Here is a 19,182-nt window from a genome sequence, read left to right on the forward strand (position 1 = left end):
GACTTTAGGCTGAATTTCATCTCCAACTTACACCCCCTCTCCCCCGCAGGATTCTATTCATCCACCAAATCGGAACCCCCCAAAGCCGCTGCTGTTACCCCGAGTACTTCATATCATTGGGTGCCAAACCGGCGATCATGAAGCACGCCCTGTCATGTTGTCCCTGTGGGGGTGACGCAGCAGACGCTGAGCTGTTGCTGCTGTCAGGTATATATACTACCATTCCCTCAGGCTATGCTTCATCGACAATTCCAAGTGTTCACTCAGTCTGAAAGCCATTGACCATGCTCTACTCCGACAGTGACAAACTCGTCTTCCGCTTCGACGACCACCTCCTCTGGGTCGAGCCCTGGAGCGACAATGCACTCCGCATCCGAGCCACAAAGCTTTCGGCCATGCCCGCAGAGGATTGGGCCCTTTTACCCAAGCCCGAGGCAGGCAATCCGAGCATTGAACTCCCCGAAGACAAAGACGGGGAAGCAACCCTAGTCAACGGCAAGATCAAAGCTGTCGTCACCAAACGCGGCAAGCTCACCATCTATAATTCTCAGGGCAGCAAGCTGCTAGAAGAGTACGCCCGGCACAGACGCGACCCGACTGACCCGAAATGCAGCGCCTTGGAGATTGAGGCCCGCGAGCTGCGGCCTATCCTGGGCGGCGACTTCCATCTTACGATGCGTTTCGAGTCGCTTGACCCGAAAGAAAAGATCTTCGGGATGGGCCAGTACCAGCAGCCAGCGCTGAATCTCAAGGGAAGTGACATTGAGCTTGCACACCGGAACTCACAGGCTAGCGTGCCGTTTGCACTGTCATCGCTTGGGTATGGCTTTTTGTGGAACAATCCCGCGATTGGGAGGGCGGTGCTGGGGACCAATACGATGAGCTTCGAAGCGTACTCGACCAAAGCCTTGGACTACTGGGTCGTCGCTGGAGACTCACCGGCGGAGATCGAGGAGGCGTATGCCCAAGTTACGGGCTATGTCCCGATGATGCCGGAGTATGGGCTTGGATTCTGGCAGTGCAAACTGCGGTATTGGAACCAGGAGCAGCTGTTGGACGTGGCCAGGGAGTACAAGCGGCGGAAGGTCCCTTTGGATGTCATTGTCTGTGACTTTTTCCACTGGAAGCACCAGGGAGAATGGAAGTTTGACCCTAAATTCTGGCCTGATCCAGGTAAGCTGTCTCCAGACCAGCGAGCGAGCGAATACTGACCACTCAGATGCGATGGTCAAGGAACTTCAGGAGATGAGAGTCGAACTCATGGTCTCCATTTGGCCCACGGTCGAAACGGCGTCCGAAAACTATTCCGAGATGCTCGAGAAAGGCCTTTTGATCCGACATGACCGCGGCCTCCGCATCGCCATGCAATGCGACGGCGACATCACGCATTTTGACGCCACCAATCCCGCCGCAAGATCGTTCGTCTGGGGAAAGGCAAAGGCACACTACTATAACAAGGGCATCCGAATCTTCTGGCTCGACGAAGCGGAACCAGAATACTCCATATACGACTTCGATATCTACCGCTACCACGCCGGCAGTAATATGCAGATTGGCAACACCTTCCCCAAGGAGTACGCGCGAGCCTTCTACGAGGGCATGCAAGCGGAAGGACAATCCAACATCGTCAACTTGCTCCGCTGCGCGTGGGCAGGGAGCCAGAAATACGGCGCCCTCGTCTGGAGCGGCGACATTGCCTCGTCCTGGTCATCGTTCCGTAACCAGCTCTCTGCAGGCTTGAATATGGGCATGGCCGGGATCCCGTGGTGGACGACTGACATCGGCGGCTTCCACGGCGGAAACCCAGACGACCCTGCCTTCCGCGAGCTCTTCACGCGGTGGTTCCAATGGGGCACATTCTGTCCCGTGATGCGTCTACATGGAGACCGCGAGCCTAAACCAAAAGACCAGCCCACAGCTCCCGGTGCCAATAACGAGATCTGGTCGTATGGCGAGGAGGTGTACGAAATCTGCAAGCGGTACATCTTCATCCGCGAGAAGCTGAGACCGTACACGCGGAGTCTGATGAAGGAGGCGCACGAGAAGGGGACACCAGTCATCAGAACCCTTTTCTACGAGTTCCCAGATGACAAGCGCAGCTGGGAGGTCGACTCGGAGTATCTTTTCGGCGCGCGGTACCTCGTCGCCCCTGTTCTGGAGGCAGGGCAGCGGAGGATCTCCGTGTATTTACCCGCGGGTGCATCGTGGAGGATCTGGAATGGGGACGGAGCTGAGGGTGATGAGGGCGAGGAGTACGAGGGAGGACAGGATATCGAAGTCGACTGTTCCATTGAGTCGATGCCTGTTTTCGCAAGGGTGTAGGATCATGGACCATGGTCAGCCAATGCAATGCAGCAGATGCCACTCCGATTATACCGACTCGGCCGAGGTTGAAATAAGTGTAATAGTTCTAACAGTGCCGTGCCCTCGCTTCGAGTCCGAAGTATATCTTGCATATGCTTTCGCTACAAGTCTGCAACTATCGTACATAACCTGTGCTTACTGGTAGAAGCAGGAAATAAAAGTTCCAACTTCCAAGGTTCTTGCATGAAGGTGCTGCGATCTTGGGCTTGAAGAAGCAATATGCGAGCTAGTTTTTGGGCAGGAGCATCCTCCTGGGTACGCACCTGAGTCAAGCTCCACCCGGCCCCAGCCCATCACATCCCTTTTCCCACAAAACCACTCGGCTCCATGAGTCCATGATCGTCACGCTCGGGCTGGAAAGCCAATCGAGGATCCTTCGTGATCGTCACGACGGCTCAGTGGGCCAGTGGCAAGTGCACGTCTTGATCGTCGATCTGGCCATGCCCATGACCCATAGCAGCGCTCGTTGGATCTGGAATGGAACGTATCATATGCACCACCACCTAGTTGCGAACCGGTGACGAACTGCAGGCTGCAGCAGGGGTCGATTCAGATCTTGGATCTGGCGTCCATCTGCATTCTGACCCTGCTTCACCAATCACTAGTGGATACGGAGTAGATACTTCTGACAATGGTCCTCAAGGCTCAAGTAATACTCCGTATGCCTGGCCCGTGGTACCTCGACCCGACCACTATTGAATTTGAACCTGAAGAGAGAGGAAAAAGCAACGTTCACGGCCAGACCGTTCAAGCCATCTAGGGACTAGCCATTTATCCGGACGATCATCGTCACGAATTGAGGATCTGACGCGCGCAGGAGAAAGGGCTCACCACGCGGCGGGCGAGGTGAGATCATACTTATGCTTATGCCACGCTGTGATCAGCCACCGTTGACGATCTTCTGGCTAGTTGTCCGCGGCGGAGACAGATCATAGACTCCCTCTGTCCTGTGCGACGGAAGACTATGTACGCCAAGGGAGATATGGACTGTGGTCGTAGTCTACGGAATTGTATAGACAATGGGCAGATATATATCTGCATATTACTCGATGGCCGTCGATATCCCTGTACCAAATCAGTAGTATAAGTAGAGAGGCATATTGTCTTGTGCCACCCCATAGTATATAGTACGTACCGAGTTGGGGTGCTATTCCAAATGACCTAACTAGGCCATGAACTGGAATTCTCTCCACGTCTAGAAGAGTAGACGACGTACGCACTCGGTAGTCCGTATCGATTGTAGACTTCGTGGCTAGCGATCTTCATCCGCATCTTTACCTGCACTACGGAGTATAGGTGATGAAACATGTCCCAATCTCCGTCATGAAGCAAGCACTGCAGAACCAAATAGGAGAGAGTACGTTATAACCACGGAACCTTAACCGCCAACCGCTGTCAGAGCAGCCAGACTAAGAGCCTGTAAATAAAGAGGCGAGTCCAGGATAGACCTCAAAAGCGCAAGTTCCACGGGTATGTGCTCCGAGTCCGTAAGACCAAGTGCTGAAACCTGGAAAGACAAAGACCCACGGTTCAGGCGATCTGAGTCTGAGCGTTGCAGATCACCCACGCTTCCGCGAGCATCGACCATGGGCTTCGTCGCCTGCCTATCAACGCCCATGGATGTCATCGGGTAAAGGTCCCGGGACGGAGACATTCTGCCATGATTCCAGTTGAAGATCATTCCGTGTCGAGTAAGTTGTGGCTTGATGATTATTGGTGGCTCGTTCTTGGGAGTTCAGAGGTGATAGTGTGTGCTTGGGCCTTTCCCCCCATCCTTCTGTGGTGAAGCAAAGCAGCAAAGCATGGTGAGGTGAGTTAGTTCTCCGTACTCTGCAGAGACGAGGAGAGTCCTTGACGTCTCCTATACCGTCGATGGCTGTTATTGGTCGAAGATGTGTTGACCGCTATTGACGCAAACAACAAAGGACACTAATCTTTTCTGTCTTGAGTGCTAGTCTCGAACCAGCTTCTTGCTTCTTGCTTCTTGGTGTTGACATGACGGGAGTGGACTCCAGTAGACCCCGGTACGGCCATCCCAATCCCATGGAACGCCCGTCTCAGCAGATTGGAAAGACAGAACAAGGCGTATAGCTTATTTGTCAACGCCAACGCCAAACTCAACGCACTGACTCCCGAACCAGTAACGTAACCAGTGAACCACAAAGTTGCGTTGGCGCTCATTGGCAGGCGGGCCATCTCGGTCTTTGCCATTGCGATGGAGCTAGTGCAGACTGGGCTAGTGTACCCGCAGACCGGTCCACCCGTGATCGGCAAATCGAGCTCGAAAATCAAAGTGGAAATTCTCAGCTGTTTTTGTATTTCTAGCGGTATTGTACGTTTCTGGCAGTGGCCCATCTTTGACTGTCTGCATATAGAGGATATATAGTATAAGCCATTCGGCGCTTTGAAGGGAGGATAGCAGGCATCGAAATGGATGGCCCAGCAATCACAAGATGAGCGACAGTGGTAGCACAGACGCCCTCCACCGAGCATCACCGAGTTTTCAGGTTGCACAGGAGCCAGCAGACTGCATTTCAATAATGCTGAACCCTTTCAGTATGGTCTGCGAGCCTCCAGTAAGGCAAGCGGATGTTGACACTTCGGCTTGTGCTCACTGCTCACTGCTCACCCCGCACCTGACTTGCGTTGGTTTACTCTCTCTCATCAAGCAAGTACTGGACTACCCCGGCACGTACCGGGCCTTGGCGAGCAGGATTCTACCATGCAGTCGCTCATTCAATGTTTCCATGCCGAATTCATACTAGAATGAAGGCCGACGAGGCCAAAGCACGAACCATCGATGTTTTCGACTGGGCCCCACGTGTGTCACCGGCGCTTGCCTCTTTGTTTCTTCGCCGGAGCTTATACGTTCATGTCTCACGACATGCGATATCCCCAGCTACAGAGTACTGAACTCAGAATAGCCTGGTGGTACTACTTTCGCCAAACCATGCTCCAGTTCCGACACTCTGGGCTCGCCGTTTTGCTCGGTCATTGGGATTGATTGCTGATCTGGCATTCGGCGTCCGGCGCCTGCGCCTGCGCCTGCGTCGATGGTTCCTTTTTCTCGACCTCTCTTTGTTTATCGTCATCTTTCAACCCCGATCCCGAGCGAGTTGCTTCTGGCTCGCAGGTTACTTACTCTGTACAGGGAACAGAAGCGAGAATGCTACCCTTGTACCTATGGCTCTGATAGCTGCTATCAACGGTTGACAGTCCTCAACACCAAGCACCAATCCACGCCTTCTCTGGTCGCTTTTGAGCCTTGGGCCATGGTCGCATCAACGTCGGATCGCGACGTGACTTGGCGAGGCAAGGATCTGATAAAGTGAGACATGATCTCACTCTTCAGTACGGATACCCCTACCTCCTCAGCCGGAGTGGCGATTCCGCTCACTGGGGTCCAGACAAGGGCAGAGGTCATGTCAGACCCATCCAGGGGGCCATCGCCCAAGTGTCTCAACTCCCGTACCCTACCCTAGAGCACACCCATATTGCTCATCTTTGCAGACCACCAGGTATACATGCCTATTTATCTGCGTTGCTATGTCGACGGTAATCCACACTCGCCTACGCAGTCGGCTCCTGCGCGCCCACACATTCTCGTGCGGCCGTTACGTCAATCGAATCCCATTGATAAAGGGTCCAAACGCCGGTATTTGCTTCTGGCGCCACGGAAGCACAGGGCTGACCGAGTGCCGGTTTTGTTTTCATGCCAGACCATGCGGAGCGGCCGCTGGCACAAACAGCTCCTGCGTCGGGATTGAGAGTCCTTCATGTATGATTGCTTTTCCTGGCGCTCGGGGCCCGTCGGCCTCCCCTTCTCTTTGGCCCGAGGAGCCAGAGCCCGCTACGCTAGTCCTGGCCTACCTGATCCGATGGTGTGGTGAGTCCATGGGTAGACGCCTATTATTGACAGGTTTGCGAGCCCTTGGATCCGAGCCTCGGATTTTTGTGCTCTGCGACGCACCTTCAAGACATGGCGATGAGCCTATGGTCTGGTAGCTAATCCCGGGGTTCCACGACATGCATCTATCGCCATTTCAAATTGTCGCGTCTACCCTGCAAATGAAGCCTGACTTCTCCGGCTCCGGCTCCCACTCGGAGATTGACAGGTTTGCGGGCTGGTAACATTTGTCGTCTTGGCCTGGGGTACGTTCCCCAGCTGCAGTTATAGCGGGATGTGACCGTTGGGGATTCAATCCCACGTACGTGCGTTGCATATGAACTCCTGAGTCCTGAGTTTTCGTTTCCCGAAGCGATGGAGGGCGGGCGCGCCTGTCTACTCTCCTACCATATTGACCATAGTCCTATCTTCAGAGAGAAGCTCTACTAAGCGGGGTGCATACTCTGCGTGCTCCGTAGTCATGGCGTCCGTTTGAGCAATCCATATTGGCAATTTTTCGCCTGGGCTCGCCTCCGCAGTCTGCACACACAACTATATCGGGTGCTCCGTAGCCTGTTATTGATATATAAATAGACCACTAACACAGGATAGAGGGTGTAGGGTATTATTAGCAACGGTTCACAGAGTTCTATCACCTCTATAACTCACTGACCGGTGTAAGTCCACCTATACTCCGTCCATATTGCGCTGGAAACAGCACCTAAGCGGTTAATAGTGTCCTGCTTCCCTTCTAACCTTACTGACAGAAGAGCACAGGGAGTGGAAAAATTGACTTCTAATTCAACTGTTTTCGGATTTCGTCTCCTACTGCTTCGATCCTATGCTCCTAAAACTAAAGGACAATCCAACGGCCAACCTGCATTACTTCTCAGTTTGCACCTCTCAACTCTCAATCATTATCTTCGTCTTCCTCCTCCAGCGACCAACCTGCATTACTCCTTAGTCTGTATCTCCACTCCCAAAGGTCTATATCTTCCACTTCAGTCTTACCCTTCTTTCTCTTTTCCCACTCCGCAATGGCCTCTTGAGAGGCCCGCGAGGGTGATCTCGATATGATCCGCCCTCCCAAAACCTCCAAGCTTCAGCAGACCTTGAGCCTTAGTAGACCTTGAGCCTTAGTAGACATTGAGCCTCAGTAGAACCTCTGAACCATTGAGCCTCAGCAGTTTTGTCGACTAATGTCACACTATGTAGAAAGAGCTGATGTCATTCCAGCGTTTTCAAACACCTTCTTACCTGCAGGGTGAAGCATGGCCTGTGCTATTAACCATTGGCAAAGCTCATGCAAGCTACTACTCCAACACGCGGCGCCTCTACACGCAGCGGATCATATATGCGCTCTAGAATTAAACGACGGATAGACTAAGCAATGGCCAACATGAGGCTCGTTATTCTAGATCATAATTCAGAGTGAAGCAAAAGGATGCTTGACATTAATTCATATCCCGAAAACAAAAAGCAAAAAAGAAAGTGGCGCCGCCCGGAATCGAACCGGGACCGACACGGCCACAACGTGGCATCCTACCTTTAGACTACGGCACCTGATTGTTATATTTTTGAAAAGATCTTGCATATATAAGGAGTAAATTAAAGCACTCAAAGCTTATTTCGTGATCTCAAACCGTCCTTTGGGTTCCACTAGCCTTCGTGAGCACTCGGAAACAACCATGTCTTACTAGTACTTCCTCTTTTGTTTGATTTACAACGGTTAAAGGTACCAGGATACCAATGACATTCATTGCCCGGTTGGCTCAGGACCATGCCAATCTCCCACCCCGATGCATCGGTCTCGATCCTGAAAGACTTGTTACAACCCTGTAGGGGAGAGGGGTGCAATGAAATCTAGTCTCAAGTCCGACCAAAGACGGGAGAAGACCAAGCAGACTAACTACATGACCCACTATCCAATGGTATCTGAAGCATGTTGAAATTGGCAGAAAACAAATGTCATTGAACAGCTACTCCTATCTAGCCTACGAAGGATGTAGCCCTCCGTCCATGCACCTCATCGCCACTGGAGAGAAGAGAGGTGATTGGTAAATAGGAGGGCCTGGGATCTTTTCTTGGCACGTTATAAAATCCTTCAGCAAGCGCGCATTAGAGTTAAGCACGAAGCTGTACACACATATGCCTGGTTGGATTCCTCGAGACGTCGCAACGGAGAACCAAAAACAACAGAAAAAGCGTCACGGAATCGAGTCCATTTGGTTTATATGACAAAACCGGGGTCGTTCGACAGACGTTCTCGGGATGGAATGGTCGGGTTCATTGCATTGCACGTGAAAAGATGAAGGAAATCACCAGCTCAAATCGCTTTCATTTTCGTCTTGACTTCTATATTAGATGACTTAAGCGATCTCGCGCTTGCCCTCCTTGCGCTCCTTCTGTAGGGCCGTTAGCAGGTGTTCGAACTCGATGCGGAGAACCGGTGGTTGTGGGGACGGTATTTCAACGTACCAGGGCCTTAGCGGTACCGTGAAGAGCGTGACGGTGGTTGCGACGGAACTTAGGGTCGACACCCTTGAGGGAGGGGTAACGGTTGGTCTTGGGCTTCTTGATACTGTTGGCGAAAAGGTATTAGCGATATAGTTCCTTCTTGCTGACGTCGTATTCTGCGGTGTTGGCGGAATGAATATTGCCGGATCCCATGTGCTAGCTGTCGCTCAACTGCCCAAAACAATATCCATTCCATCGACCGACGCTGATTATAGGGTAAGGGAATCGAATCGTACGCACCCGTTACGGTGAGCCTTCTGGCTGTTGTGGTGCTGAGAGGCGTTCTTGGACTCTAAAGGGCAGAAATGTTAGCTATCGGCTTCGACAACTCGGCGGCCGCGCCGGTGTGATTTCGAGCGCAAAAAAATTCCAGCATGATCGGGGCGCAAACGTACTGGCCATCTTGACAGATTCGTCGCGACTGAAAGACGGTTGACGTGAGTTGGCGGGTGAGGTTATCCAGCTGAGGAAAAGGCAGACACACCCAAATGAGGGTCGGCTAGGGCTCGGCGGTCAGTTTGTGTGGGATTTCGCTTACCGAGCATGGCTAGCGCCTACTCAACCATGACCCCAAGTATCTAGTCCTGACTCTGGGGAAGGCGTCTACAAAGTACGGGGAATATAAAAGCTGCTTATTTAAAGCTATACCATGCATTCATTTCTCGCATATGGTATCTGGATTTGTGCGGAGAATAATGGAAGTGTTTTTTCGACGAGGAACGATTGCTACACGTGACCTATAGATGTCGATACTCGATACCCATAAGTATTGTCTTCCCCAGACCTTTATCGAAACTTTGGAGGGTAAACGCAAGACAAGAGAACAAGTATTTGGACCGGAGCGCTCGACTGGCGTGCTCGGTGGGTAGCAATCGAGTATTCCCACAAAGAGTTTACGATTCAGAGGCACCTTCCGAGGACCATGGAGCAACGACTAGAGTCGAAGAGCAAAATCGTTCACTCGTACCGTAGCCAGCAACTTCGCAATGAGCTTGAGGGCCCCTTTCCAAGTAATTATCTGCAGGCCGGTTAGCAGAGTTCAGAAGGCCATTCAAAGTGTAGTCCGAAGTATATGGAGGAGAACTCCCTCGTCGTGTTTACTGCCAGTCACGTGTGCGGACGGCGCTAGGGAACAACCGGCATCCGAACGTCGACCTTTGCAACTCGCAACTCCAAGTCCTAAGTGGGAGACCGTCCATCACCACCTTTCCCAACCTCCAATTGCAAGATGATGACCCCTCTTCGCTTCGCCCGCTCTGCCCTCCGGGCTCGCCCCGCCGCTTTCCGCGTGCCTCTTCAGCGCAGAGGCTACGCTGAGGCCGTCAACGACAAGATCAAGCTTTCCCTTGCGCTCCCTCACCAGGTACGGCTCCGCCCGGTGAACTTTATACAATACCTTTAAAGAGCTTTGGACTTACAACGGCTTGGTAAATAGAGCATCTTCAGGTCGACCGACGTGTATGTCACCTTACCGCCCACGTTGGGTCGCGCGCTGCCGGCGTCACCCTTCCATCGCGCCGTTACTGACCTCCATTCAGTGTCCAGGTCAACATCCCCGCTGAGTCCGGAGAGATGGGTGTCCTTGCCAACCACGTCCCTTCCATCGAGCAGCTCAAACCCGGTCTCGTTGAGATTATTGAGGAGGGTGGTGGCAGCAAGAAGTTTTTCCGTACGTCCGACCGTCGACATAATTACGCCCTGCCGGATATATGCTTAGATCGACATTGCGTTTGCGATCCGTGATATCACTAACATATCGCTTTCACAGTTTCTGGCGGTTTCGCCGTTGTCCAGCCCGACTCCCAGTTGACCATCAACGCTGTTGAGGGTTTCCCTCTTGAGGAATTCAGCGCTGAGGTAAGTCTTCTCGCACCTTGCACTACTCGAGTTGTAGGTCTAACGAAACCTTCTTCACACCTCTAGAACGTCCGCGCCCAGATCGCCGAAGCCCAGAAGATTGCCGGTGGCAACGGCAGCGAGCAGGACATTGCCGAGGCCAAGATTGAGCTTGAGGTAAGTTGTGGTTCAAGAGAAACAGAGCCATTAGTTCATCTTATCTAACTGTTCTATAGGTTCTGGAGACCCTGCAGGCTCACCTGAAATAGATACCTGATGTACATATGCACTCGCGCTCGCAACCCTGAACCTGTAGAATTATAACAATTCCCTACCACTTTCTGGCACATCGGATACCTTCAATACCAAATCCCTGATCTACTCGCAGACGGGCGACTGGGGGACTAATCTGGGGGTACCTGCCTAATTTCAAGGGTTGGGTTGCTCCTTCCTCCATGTTAGCACTGACTCAAATCTCATCTCCCCCAACTTCCAATGCAGCTCACATAGCTCCGAGTTTCCCCCGCTTTGACTCCAATTGACAGACACCGTTGAATAGTTTGTTTTTAGTATATCGGTTGCCTCTGCATTCGACCACTCATCTCTGTTAAACAGCCAAGCATCGATTCAACAGCGCACCATGGCGGAAGAGATGCCAACAAATCCTCCGACCTCGTTCTCGCACGATTCGGGGTTCTTGGGAGAGGAGGAGGAGGAGGAGGACTACCTTCGTGGTTATCTTCTCGAAAGCCCTCGGAGATGGAATATAAAGAGCACGCTTCCGGAACAACATGGGTCTACCTCGCCATCCTTTATCCAGAACCGTCCGCGCACGCTTGACCGTTTCAGCGAAGACGACGACTATAAGAGATTTCTCTTTACATTTCCCAGGCTATACTCGGATTTGACATTGGAGAGAGACCCATTTTTCGAGGGTCGCGGGATGCCAATGAACCCGCATAATACACCAATATCCCAAAGCGGTCGTCAATCTGAAATCGGATCTATTGGAAAAGACAAGCGGGATGTGCTGTCGCCTGCCAAATCTGACAAGCACGCTACACATCAATTGAGCGAAGTAGCCGCACCGGGTGACATTCCACTTACGTCTCTTTTCAATGGCCGTGAAACAGCATGGAAACCCCCGAAACCACCCAAGCCACCCTTTCTGGCTGATATCGGTATTCCAGCTCAGGGTGAGACAGAAAACATCCAGCCGTCCTTGCAAGTGGTGCCGCCAAAGAGGGATGAGGACAGACGGCCTGTGCCAGAACCGCCTTATCGGTCACTGCCATCACGGGTTACTAGTAGAAATTTCGGCCAAAACGTTGAGCCCGCTGTCACAGGGAAACCGCCAGAACATCACCCGGCTCGGCCAAAGCAATCCTGGGAAACTAGGAGTATCGTCCCTGGCCGCTATTTTCCTCGACCTTTCACGCATCAGGAGCTGGAGGTCCTTGGTATACCGCTGAACAATCCCAGCATGCCATTTCCCGCCCCGATACCGACAATAGACAAACTCCCTCTGCGTCGTGGCATTATAAATTTCGACTGGAAGCTAGCAGACCAATACCCGGTAGGAACAGACGGCACCATGGAGACAAATCAACCCACTGCCCTCCAACGAACGCTGAACACTTTATGGAGCATCTCGCAGAATATATTCTCACCCAGACAGCTCACGAGAACTGCCTTGCACTACTTCACGCCGTGGAAGCTGGTCACGTCCAAACACAACCCGACCGTGCGGACAACAATTACCATCCCGTTTGCTTCAAGGAGCGAAATGCCCCCTGTCGACCAAGATCAGGTTTCAATTCATGGACTCGTCGACGGAGCATACGTACTTCAATTGCATTTCATTTCCCCCTTACTTCTCGTTCAGCACCGTACGGCTCTTGCAGCAGTTCTGCGCGAATGCATGCGCTCAAGAATTGTCATGACGGCGGTTGCTATTGTGCGTTGTCTCACTATTATCATTATCCGATGGCTACTTTTCATCTTCCGCGTCGAGTTTGCGGTGGAGATAAGTCAGGTGAAAGAAGAGGCGGTCGAATGATGTATGAGGCCGGGTTGAGCAGACACATTGTCAGGAAAGAGAATACCATATCTTATTCATTACTGAAGTTCCTGTCTGAAGCGATACCAGAGTACATATGACAACTCACGCTTCGAAAGTCAAGAATCATAGCATACAATATCGACCAACACTTCTCGATGATCGTTATAGAAGAGCACACGCCAGGAAAACACTGGTAGATATCATTCAGCCGTATCGACTCAGATCAACGTAAGAAAATCAGGGGAAAAACTAGCGCTAGCGTCATGTCATTACCTTAGTAGATCATTCAGACATATGTAGGGGGAAAGAGAATAAACAGCGGGGAACAAAGACGTAGATACATCGAATAGAGAATCTTTATCTGTACAGATGTTCAAGAGGAGATAGCTTTAAGGGGAGAGAGTCGAGGGTAGTGGTATTATGTGAATTCAACACTATGCCCTTGCCGCTCCTGCCTTGCTCGGGCTCTTTCCGCTCGCCTCCGGCGCCGATTAGTGGCGTACTCGCTCGCGTCAGTCCCGGTGTATGTTCCCACAGGCGAGGTGATGCTTCCGTAGGGGTTGCTTGATGGCGCACGAGGGGGGATATGGCTCATGCTTTGTTGTGGAGGAAGGAATGACGAGGCGGGAGGAGGGATGCTGTACCCTGAAGCAGCAGGGGCGGGAGCGAGCGGCGGTTGCGTTATAGGTGCAGGGGAAGCATGTGTAGTGGCCGCGGCGGCGGCTGCTGCTGCTGCTGCGCGTTCGCGATCAATTTGCTCCTGCTGCTGGCGTTCGAGCTCTTCAACGCGGCGCCAACGATCACGGCTGCCGGTGCCTTCATTGCCGGAGAGTGAGCTCACGCTTCCGTTTCGGCGGCGCGAGTTGCGTCTCTCGCGGCGACGGGCTTCTCGGCCGGCGGCTGCTTCCTCCTCTGTTAACCGCCGGAGTGTGATGTTTCGCCCGTCGTCGTGCATCTTTACTTTGATTGATACTGGCGGAGACTCGACGTGGCCCTCTCGTTGCCATGCGGCGCCGCCGGGGGTCGGTAGGTGACCTGACGAAGGGCCAGCGGAGCCACCATGGGCAGCAGTAACTGGGACGATTGGAGGTGGTGGCGGGTGCGACGTTGCGGGTGCGGGAGTCATGGTTGAGGCTGGATCGTAATGGATTGGTGGGGCTGGAGGTAGTTCAGAGTGTGCATCATCAACCGCGCCGGGTGCGACAGGCGCTGCTGAAAGGGCCGATTCTGGAGGGTACTGCGCGCGAGGAGGACGGGGTGTGAGATCGGTCGAGACATCGGTAGCTGTTTGGGAAGCTGGACGCTTGCGTTGAGGGTAATACCCATCTCCAGTATATCGCCGTTTACTGTTTGCTCGGGCTAGCTTCTCATGCTTGAGGTCGTGACGCCGCAGCTCTTCCACATGACGCTGCTCATCATCTTTTCCTTTGCGCCGGGAGAAGAAACCCTTGATAGCCGCAAGTGCACCTGCTCCGAATAAGGCGTTTCGAGCCGTATGGGTTGGGCGTTCTTCGTCGTGTGAGTAGTACGAGTAGTCGTAATAAGAGGAGCTGATGCTCTGCTCTCTGCTCGGCGGTCTGTTCGGAGGACGATTGACGGGAGCCGGATAGGTTGGTTGCGGTGGTGGGCGATCGTCGAGGCGACTCAAACTTTCTTCTGTCATGCTGTCGGTTCTACGGTGGGCAGGCTGATATCTCCCGGATTCGGTGTCGCTTTCTCGTTCTCGCCTCCTGTCAAAAAAGCGTTTGGCAAGCATAGCACCTCCACCGAGTGCACCTAGCTTAAGAAATTTGCTTCCCAAGCCGCCGCGGCGTGACCCTTCATCCGAATACTTTTCATCCATATAGGAAGTTTGGGAGCTCTCGGAGGCGTGATCGCGGCTGCGTCGACGGAACAGTGTCGCCAACCCAGCTCCGGCAGCTCCAGCTGCTGCCATCCGTCCAAGACTGCTACGCCTGTGATCATCGTCGTCCGGCCGCCTGGAAATAAAACTATAGCGGGTGTCATAGTCACCGTCCCCAGACGGACCACCGTCTTCATCATATCGATACGACAGCACGAAGAATATTGCCAGAAGGATAAACCCAGCAACCGCGTATAAGATGAACAGCACCTTTGGTGACCCGTACAGAGTGAGTCCAAGGGGGATTTGCACAATTCCCAAAATTGCCAGAGCGCGTCCCAGCCAGCGATGAATCTATGATCCGATTAGGGCTGGCATGATGAAGGCAGCGAAGTACTTACCACTAGTTTCAGAGGCACATGGAATCTCTTCTTATTCCGCTCGATTTTATGAACAAGCCAGCCCCATATGACCTGAAAAATTATTATAACATAGATGGCGAGACCGATACCATGGTGCGGATTCGTAAGGCTTCGGCTCGGTCCGACAGCAAACCAACCGAGAACAAACACAACTGTGCTCAAGAAAAGGGTAAGAACCTGGCACCAAACGTGATATTTGAAGGCCTGGTATGGGTTTCGGAGCGAGTAATATCGCACAAGCAGGATCGACAAGGGAACCAGCCCGAGAAATACAATCGCTGCGATAACACCATGAGCAATAATTAGGGTGTGGTAATGAGGCATGTCTCGGAACCTGTTTCCCATTCCTGTAAACAAAAAAGTTAGTGCGAAAAATCAAAGGTAGCCGGCTACTTTGTCACATACCATTGTACCTCATCGTCTCAAAGTTCACACCCATGAGATTGGGGAGAAGAAAGGTGTCGCGGTCGGTGTCCCATGTTCCATCTCCAACATGCAAGGTATTGGAGGAATAGGTGGCCTCCCCAGGCGACGTAAGCCCCGAGTTGTCCGACATGACTGCAGTGGCTTGTCGCGCCGGAAATCTTCAGGCTATCTGAGATAGTAATCGAGTTTACCGAAGGAGATCTATTAAGACCCCCCGCTTCGAGGAATGCACCATGCGACGATAGACGATGGGGTCAGATCGAAGGGATTGGTCTCTTGGTGGATAGCTGGTGCCTGCTCGAGCGCGATCGTATGGGGTCGAGGAATGTACCGATTTCTGGTATTCGATCGAGCTATCGGTGGGGGTAATCAATATGGCTGGATTTTGGTAGACAGATGATAGATATAGAGGCGGGCGGGAGACTCGAAATCACCACGCAAAGAAGAAACAACTCTCAGCCGCAAGAAAGAGACAATGTCAATTAGCAGGGAGGTTTCAGGAGATGAAAGAAGGCGAGCTGCAAGAGCATGCGATCGAGACTGACACTGACTGGGCTCAGATCGCAAAAGCGAGTGGCTGGATGAACGACAGCCAAACAACATTTCGCCCTTTTAGGACTAGCGTTCCAGCACATATCCAGAGCAACGAGTGGAGTCACTTTGTTATTGACCTTCACCGCCTGCCGTTTGTAGCTGATTGCTATCTTATCATTGACATCACGCGATTCCGCCGGTCCCTTCCAAGCTTATCGAACTGAGCGACCCAGCCTGAACTTGATCAACCCCTCATGGACTGACGGTAGACGGCGCGATGTCCCAACTCGAAGCTTTTATCAAGGCTCTTTCGCGGTAGGTGGTTATTTAATTAGGCGTTGAACTTCCCACAATCGAAGGCTGATTATTGACAACCGGCCTTTCTAACGAGCAGCCTTCTTGGATGGATCTAGTAAGTCCAACAGTGCTCTATGCTATGTCATGGCGAACTAACAGTTCCAAGCACACTCTGTTGGTCCGCTTCCTTCTATCCCCAACCTATTGAGAACTACCGCCGAAAGGCGACCACCGGACTGGCCATCGACTTCCCCACGATCAATGTCCTCGGATTCGTCTGCTATGCCGTATATACGGGGACATTCTTATACTCTCCCGTGATCCGTCGTCAGTATGCCGCTCGGCATCCCTTGGCTCAGGAGCCAACAGTGCGGTTCAACGACTTTGCCTTTACCCTGCATGCCGTTATCCTGAGCGGACTGGTCTATTCGCAGTTTTGGCCGAAAATATGGGGCTTCCAGGTATCGCGCTTCCAGAAAGTCAGTACGCCGATTGCAGGGCTCTTCTGGGGTGCGTTTGTCGCAGTGGCCGTGGTTGTCTGCGTTGTCTTAGCCAAGAGCCCCGACGATGGCTATGAACCGTTGAGCTGGGCTTGGATCGACGTAGTAAGTACAGCCAATAGGAACACACATGGACCTCGGCCTATTTTTGGGCAGATCTGACATGAAATCCCAGATTTACGCTCTTTCATACGTGAAGCTAGTGATTACGGTTGTCAAGTACGTGCCGCAAGCGTGGGTCAACTATAAGCGGAAATCCACACGTGGCTGGAGCATTGTCCAGATCTTGCTCGATTTCACTGGAGGTGTGCTTTCGCTAGCTCAATTGGTCATCGACTCCTCCTTTGAAGACGATTGGAGCGGTATTGCCGGGAATCCTATCAAGTTTCTCCTGTCGAATGTGAGCATTTTTTTCGATCTGCTTTTCATGGTGCAGCATTACATCCTTTACCGAGATGCCGAAGATAACGACAAGAGCAACGGTCCCAGCGTTTACAGCCCGCTATTGTCGGCACAGAATCCTCCAGATGTTTGAAATGCAAAAAAAGAAATCTAGAGGTGATCTAGGACTTGCATGACCAGTGCCGGGCTCGATCCGGCGACCTTATCGGTGTTAACGATACGTGATAAACCAACTACACTAACCGGCCATTGTTGGATAGACGCTGTTTGAAGCAATTTATGCTCCTAAATATAGATTTTGGCCATTTGATAGCCTCGATACACTTTTATTTGTCTCAAATCCGACAAATTGGGTCGATAAGTTGACTGCGGATTGGAGATCTCAGAAAACGAACACTCAGAACTCAGAATCGGAGTGTCAATTACATGGTTTACATCCTATTTGCGAACCTGGACCTATGATCTACCCGTAATCTTGGCCTCCTGACTCGTCGGATTTCAGCCACTTACACACGAGGAACCGACACTCCTTCATCCCCACGGTCCACAGAAATCTGACATAACACGGTGTTAACCCGCGAGTCAGGTACATATGCGAGAGTACGGCGTAGAGCATCCTTGTCGTGTGCCTCCGAATTAAGGCAGAGTAAGCCACGACGTGGTATCTACGAGAATTCCCGAAACCCGAGGTTCTTCCAACAAATGCTTGTGCACCATCACACGGAGGCGGGGAGTACTCCGTATACACCAACCGCCAAACAGGGACAAGCAGGCATGCAGCTAACCCCTGGGCCATACGACGGAATCAGCGATTATGAATCACAGAGACTCGCTGACACACTGCCCGTTTTCATTGCGGCGCTGAGCAAGCAACCCAGAGCTTGTTTCTAGGATCGATCGAGTCGCCAGCCAAGCTGGCGGAGTCGCGTGGGGTCCAGATTTGAGTCAATACGAGACGAGAAGAAAGGCTCATGGGATATTTTAGGAATCTCGTGTTTGCTGCCCGTGAGGATGACGATGTTGGTTTCGCTGCGCACGGAACCTCGCGAGCTCCGCCACGTGATCAACGATGGACGTGGGAATGGGATGAGGGACGAAAGTGATCCATGGATACCTCAAACTAAAAGACGGAGTCGGCGAAAGCGAAAGCCTGGTGCTGAATATGCAAGATGAGCTTAAACCGACACCGCTGTTTACAACTTGCCACTGGGCCGAGGGTCGAAGGATATAAAGGTCGAGGACCGCCAGTCTGGAGGGGTGCCCGGGGTATGCACGAATCGCCGTTGAGGCTCAGCCAAAAGCTGGCGGTAAAGACCAAAGACTCGCGCTCCCGATCTGCGGTGTGCGTCTGCAGCCTGCGCCTTGGCTGGAAGCATCAGCCACAATCATACGACTTGTCCAATGATAGAACGCATGCCAAGTCGGGAGACAGGGTTATTTTGGTGGTGGTGGATGACTTTCTTACCCCAAGTCTCGTTGTAGCGGTCATGGAAGCATTTTGCTGGCATCTTGGACACCCAAGGCCATTTGGCTGGTAAGTCTTGCTGAAGCAAGGTTCGTCTGCAGCCCCGGTCCCTTCGCCCTGCTCCGACGAAGCGGTAAATGTCGGCGATGCCGCGGTTTCACCTTCAGGTACTTCTGACAGAGGGGTAGGGATGTTCAGCCCTACCGGGACTCCATGCGGCCACTGCACAACCCAACGAATGAGCCGCGTGCATACCGCCCCCCTGGGACTAGTCTGACTCTGAAGAATCATCGCGTTCTTGCTCATTCCACGTAAACGTATCATTTCAGCTATCTGTGCGGTCATAGATCGTCACCGGAGCTGAGGTAGAGTGACATTCCCGCTGCAACCAGTCCATCTGGTGTTCGGGCCAAGCAGAACGGGACATGTATCTGGGGATATCGTTCAGCTTCCTCGTTGGTTGTCAGCCAGAGACATTTGATCGTGCATAGCCACGTCTGACCTGGGTCCGTCCTGGCTCGATGCCGGGTGCTAATATTAAAACGACCTGGGGCTTAATCTGAAGTTCGATCTTGCACTGCACTGCGCTACACGACGATAACCGCTAGTATATCATCACTACGCAACT

General features: G+C 52.4%; 6 protein-coding genes across 6 annotated transcripts; 4 read left to right on the plus strand and 2 right to left on the minus strand.

Annotated features, from left to right (window-relative positions):
* Positions 1–284: 284 nt before the first annotated feature.
* DSM5745_08327 (putative glycosyl hydrolase) lies at positions 285–2,322 on the plus strand (the record flags this gene model as incomplete). Its single annotated transcript, XM_026750343.1, has 2 exons — positions 285–1,173; positions 1,220–2,322. The coding sequence occupies 2 exons, from the start codon at positions 285–287 to the stop codon at positions 2,320–2,322; spliced, it is 1,992 nt and encodes a 663-aa protein (XP_026601347.1).
* Positions 2,323–8,619: 6,297 nt separating this feature from the next.
* On the minus strand, positions 8,620–9,169 carry DSM5745_08328 (60S ribosomal protein eL29; the record flags this gene model as incomplete). Its single annotated transcript, XM_026750344.1, has 4 exons — positions 8,620–8,655; positions 8,729–8,831; positions 9,008–9,059; positions 9,163–9,169. The coding sequence occupies 4 exons, from the start codon at positions 9,167–9,169 to the stop codon at positions 8,620–8,622; spliced, it is 198 nt and encodes a 65-aa protein (XP_026601348.1).
* An 826-nt stretch (positions 9,170–9,995) lies between these two features.
* On the plus strand, positions 9,996–10,872 carry DSM5745_08329 (F1F0 ATP synthase subunit delta; the record flags this gene model as incomplete). Its single annotated transcript, XM_026750345.1, has 6 exons — positions 9,996–10,130; positions 10,203–10,225; positions 10,306–10,436; positions 10,536–10,624; positions 10,691–10,780; positions 10,840–10,872. 6 exons carry the CDS (start codon positions 9,996–9,998, stop codon positions 10,870–10,872), a joined length of 501 nt encoding a protein of 166 aa, XP_026601349.1.
* A 371-nt stretch (positions 10,873–11,243) lies between these two features.
* Positions 11,244–12,662, plus strand: DSM5745_08330 (uncharacterized protein; the record flags this gene model as incomplete). Its single annotated transcript, XM_026750346.1, has 1 exon — positions 11,244–12,662. The coding sequence occupies one exon, from the start codon at positions 11,244–11,246 to the stop codon at positions 12,660–12,662; it is 1,419 nt and encodes a 472-aa protein (XP_026601350.1).
* A 421-nt stretch (positions 12,663–13,083) lies between these two features.
* DSM5745_08331 (uncharacterized protein) lies at positions 13,084–15,486 on the minus strand (the record flags this gene model as incomplete). Its single annotated transcript, XM_026750347.1, has 3 exons — positions 13,084–14,862; positions 14,910–15,277; positions 15,336–15,486. The coding sequence occupies 3 exons, from the start codon at positions 15,484–15,486 to the stop codon at positions 13,084–13,086; spliced, it is 2,298 nt and encodes a 765-aa protein (XP_026601351.1).
* Positions 15,487–16,167: 681 nt separating this feature from the next.
* DSM5745_08332 (putative L-cystine transporter) lies at positions 16,168–17,222 on the plus strand (the record flags this gene model as incomplete). Its single annotated transcript, XM_026750348.1, has 3 exons — positions 16,168–16,205; positions 16,354–16,792; positions 16,863–17,222. 3 exons carry the CDS (start codon positions 16,168–16,170, stop codon positions 17,220–17,222), a joined length of 837 nt encoding a protein of 278 aa, XP_026601352.1.
* Positions 17,223–19,182: the final 1,960 nt, after the last annotated feature.

The sequence above is a fragment of the Aspergillus mulundensis genome (genome assembly GCF_003369625.1).
Source record: "Aspergillus mulundensis strain DSM 5745 chromosome Unknown scaffold_9, whole genome shotgun sequence".
NCBI classification, from domain to species: domain Eukaryota; kingdom Fungi; phylum Ascomycota; class Eurotiomycetes; order Eurotiales; family Aspergillaceae; genus Aspergillus; species Aspergillus mulundensis.